The sequence below is a fragment of the Alexandromys fortis genome, unplaced genomic scaffold (genome assembly GCF_014885135.2).
Source record: "Alexandromys fortis isolate MF-2015 unplaced genomic scaffold, M_Fortis_MF-2015_v1.1 scaffold_285, whole genome shotgun sequence".
In the NCBI taxonomy this organism is placed as follows: Eukaryota; Metazoa; Chordata; class Mammalia; order Rodentia; family Cricetidae; genus Alexandromys; species Alexandromys fortis.
This window is the reverse complement of record NW_026068191.1, coordinates 916,461-918,596: the sequence shown is the minus strand read 5'-3', so window position 1 is coordinate 918,596 and position 2,136 is coordinate 916,461. Positions and strand designations below refer to the sequence as shown.

The window sequence follows — 2,136 nt, the reverse complement described above, 5'->3', positions numbered from 1 at the left end:
TTTTTTTTTTTTTTGAGACAGGGTTTCTCTGTGGCTTTGGAGCCTGTCCTGGAACTAGCTCTGTAGACCAGGCTGGTCTCGAACTCACAGAGATCCGCCTGCCTCTCTGGGATTAAAGTGCTGGGATTAAAGGCGTGCGCCACCATGACCCGGCTCTCCACGTGTCTTCACGCAGGGGTTGATCTTTAGACTGCCGTGTGCATGCTGAGGAGTTAGCAAGAGCCCTTTGCAGAGGAGCGAGGGCATTTAAGAGGAACTTCGAGTTTTCAGAATAAATTCCATCTTCTTTTGCAGTTTTATTCTTGGCTCACTCAGTCTGCAACATACTTTTTAAATTTGCAATTAACTTTACTATCTAATGAGGGATATCTCCAGGAAAACAAAATCTTGTTACATGAATACAGCCTACAGGTTAGTATTTCAGTATTTTCTTCTCTCTTCCCATAGGTGGCCCAGGTGCCTGCTATGGCACCCTCTCTGAAGGCCTGGGGTGTGCTTGCTCTCCTGCTGTGCCTGCAGCTCAGCCCATGTGCACAGAGCTCCTCCAGGCGGGAGTTCTTGGATCAACATCACCTAAATACAGACAAAGGATTCTTTTTATACAGCTGCGATGCCCTCATGACAGAGAAAGGTCTGAAACCCAAGAGCTTACACATATTTGTTTACATGCCATGGTACAAAGTTGAGCACACATGCATTAGCGGCAATTGGAAATATCGCTACAAAAACTCCTATGTCTGGACTCAGACTCCCGTTAAGGTACTCTATTGCTACTGGGAGAAATTCAAAAAGAAATATACAGAGATAAGAAACTACAACTATGTTCAGTTCCATTGTAACGCAGATGGGTATATCGATAGCATAGAGGACATGATGTTGATGGAGCCCATCTTAGCCTAGAAAGTCTCCCGGCTCTCTGGGAGAGCTGTTCGCATTCCCCAGTCAGCCCCTGCTTACAGTACCTGCTGCTGCTCCACTTGACTGAATGTCAGTGTCTCCCCACCACGCTGATTCTCGTTTTACGATCATGCTATACTGCTCTCTGCCCACAACACCGTTCCTCCCTTGTCTACCTACTTCCATTCACATTGCTCTGACTCGGCTCGCATGGCTTCTGTCGCTGGGACAAAGAGAAATCATTCAGGAGGAACTATTTACCTCCAAGTCTCAGGGCTTTCGGTGTGCAGTCTGCTGTTCTGTTGTCCTTGGGGAAGAGTGAGGCAGAGCATCATGGTGGGAAAATGTGGAGGAGCCCGGGAAGTAGAAAGAGAAGGAGGGGGAGGGTATGGGGACAAGAGGTGACAGTTGTCACTGCAGTGGCCTACCTCCTCCAGCTGGACCCTCAGACCTACTCAGCTATGAATTCATCAATGGATGGGTCCACCGCCAAAGTAAGTTACAACCTTCATGACCCAGCAAAGAAGCCGTCAGCACAGGAGCCTGTGGTCGGACACGGGACAGCCAAGTCAAATACATCTTCTTTGGACTCATGCAGGTTTTTCTTTCTTCTGATGCTATCATCTGTATGCCTATCCAAACTGAATGACCCTCCACAAATAAATCATTATTCCACTGTGTGTCATAGATACATACAGTATGCATGCAGAGTTTGTATTGTGTGTTAGCATGGGCAGTGTAGTAGTGACCTGTTATCTGAAGTATGACTAGAACCTTACACTTGGGCTCATTTCATGTGTGCACCTACATGCATAAGGATAGGCCCATGTGCTAGGGTAAAGACAAGTCTTGATTTGGCCAGTGAACAGGAAATCAGGGCAGAGGGGAGCAGAAAACTACCAAGTTGGGTCAAATAATATTGCAATGTCTCTGGCTCATAACAGCTGGTCCAGGAAGTTTGTATGTTTTTTTTTCCTTTCTTATCCTTTGGTTTAGGATTTTTATTTTGACCTTGATAAAACATACATGAAAAGTATTCCAGTCATTTGTTCCCCTGACTGTAGAACATTTCTAACACAAAACAAATAGTAGGGGCGCCAGAGAAAAGGCTCCGTAGGTAAGGACGCTTGCCACTCCTCAGAGCACCCAAGCAGTTTCCAGAACCCATATCAGGGATTTACAACCGTCTATGACCAACTCTAGGCCATCCAGCACCCTTCGCCTCTGTTGAATTAGGAG

General features: G+C 46.4%; 1 protein-coding gene across 2 annotated transcripts in view; it reads left to right on the top strand.

Moving 5' to 3' along the window:
* The window catches only part of Eddm3b (epididymal protein 3B), a 36,885-nt gene extending 35,231 nt beyond the window's left edge, over positions 1 to 1,654 (top strand). The window contains exon 2 of one of the 2 annotated variants that reach the window (XM_050129429.1): positions 448 to 1,654. In XM_050129429.1, coding sequence (XP_049985386.1) covers positions 448 to 900 — 453 coding nt within the window. In that variant the 3' untranslated portion in view covers positions 901 to 1,654. The remainder of the gene's footprint in view (positions 1 to 447) is intronic. The other variant, XM_050129430.1, reaches the window with a different exon arrangement.
* Positions 1,655 to 2,136: the final 482 nt, after the last annotated feature.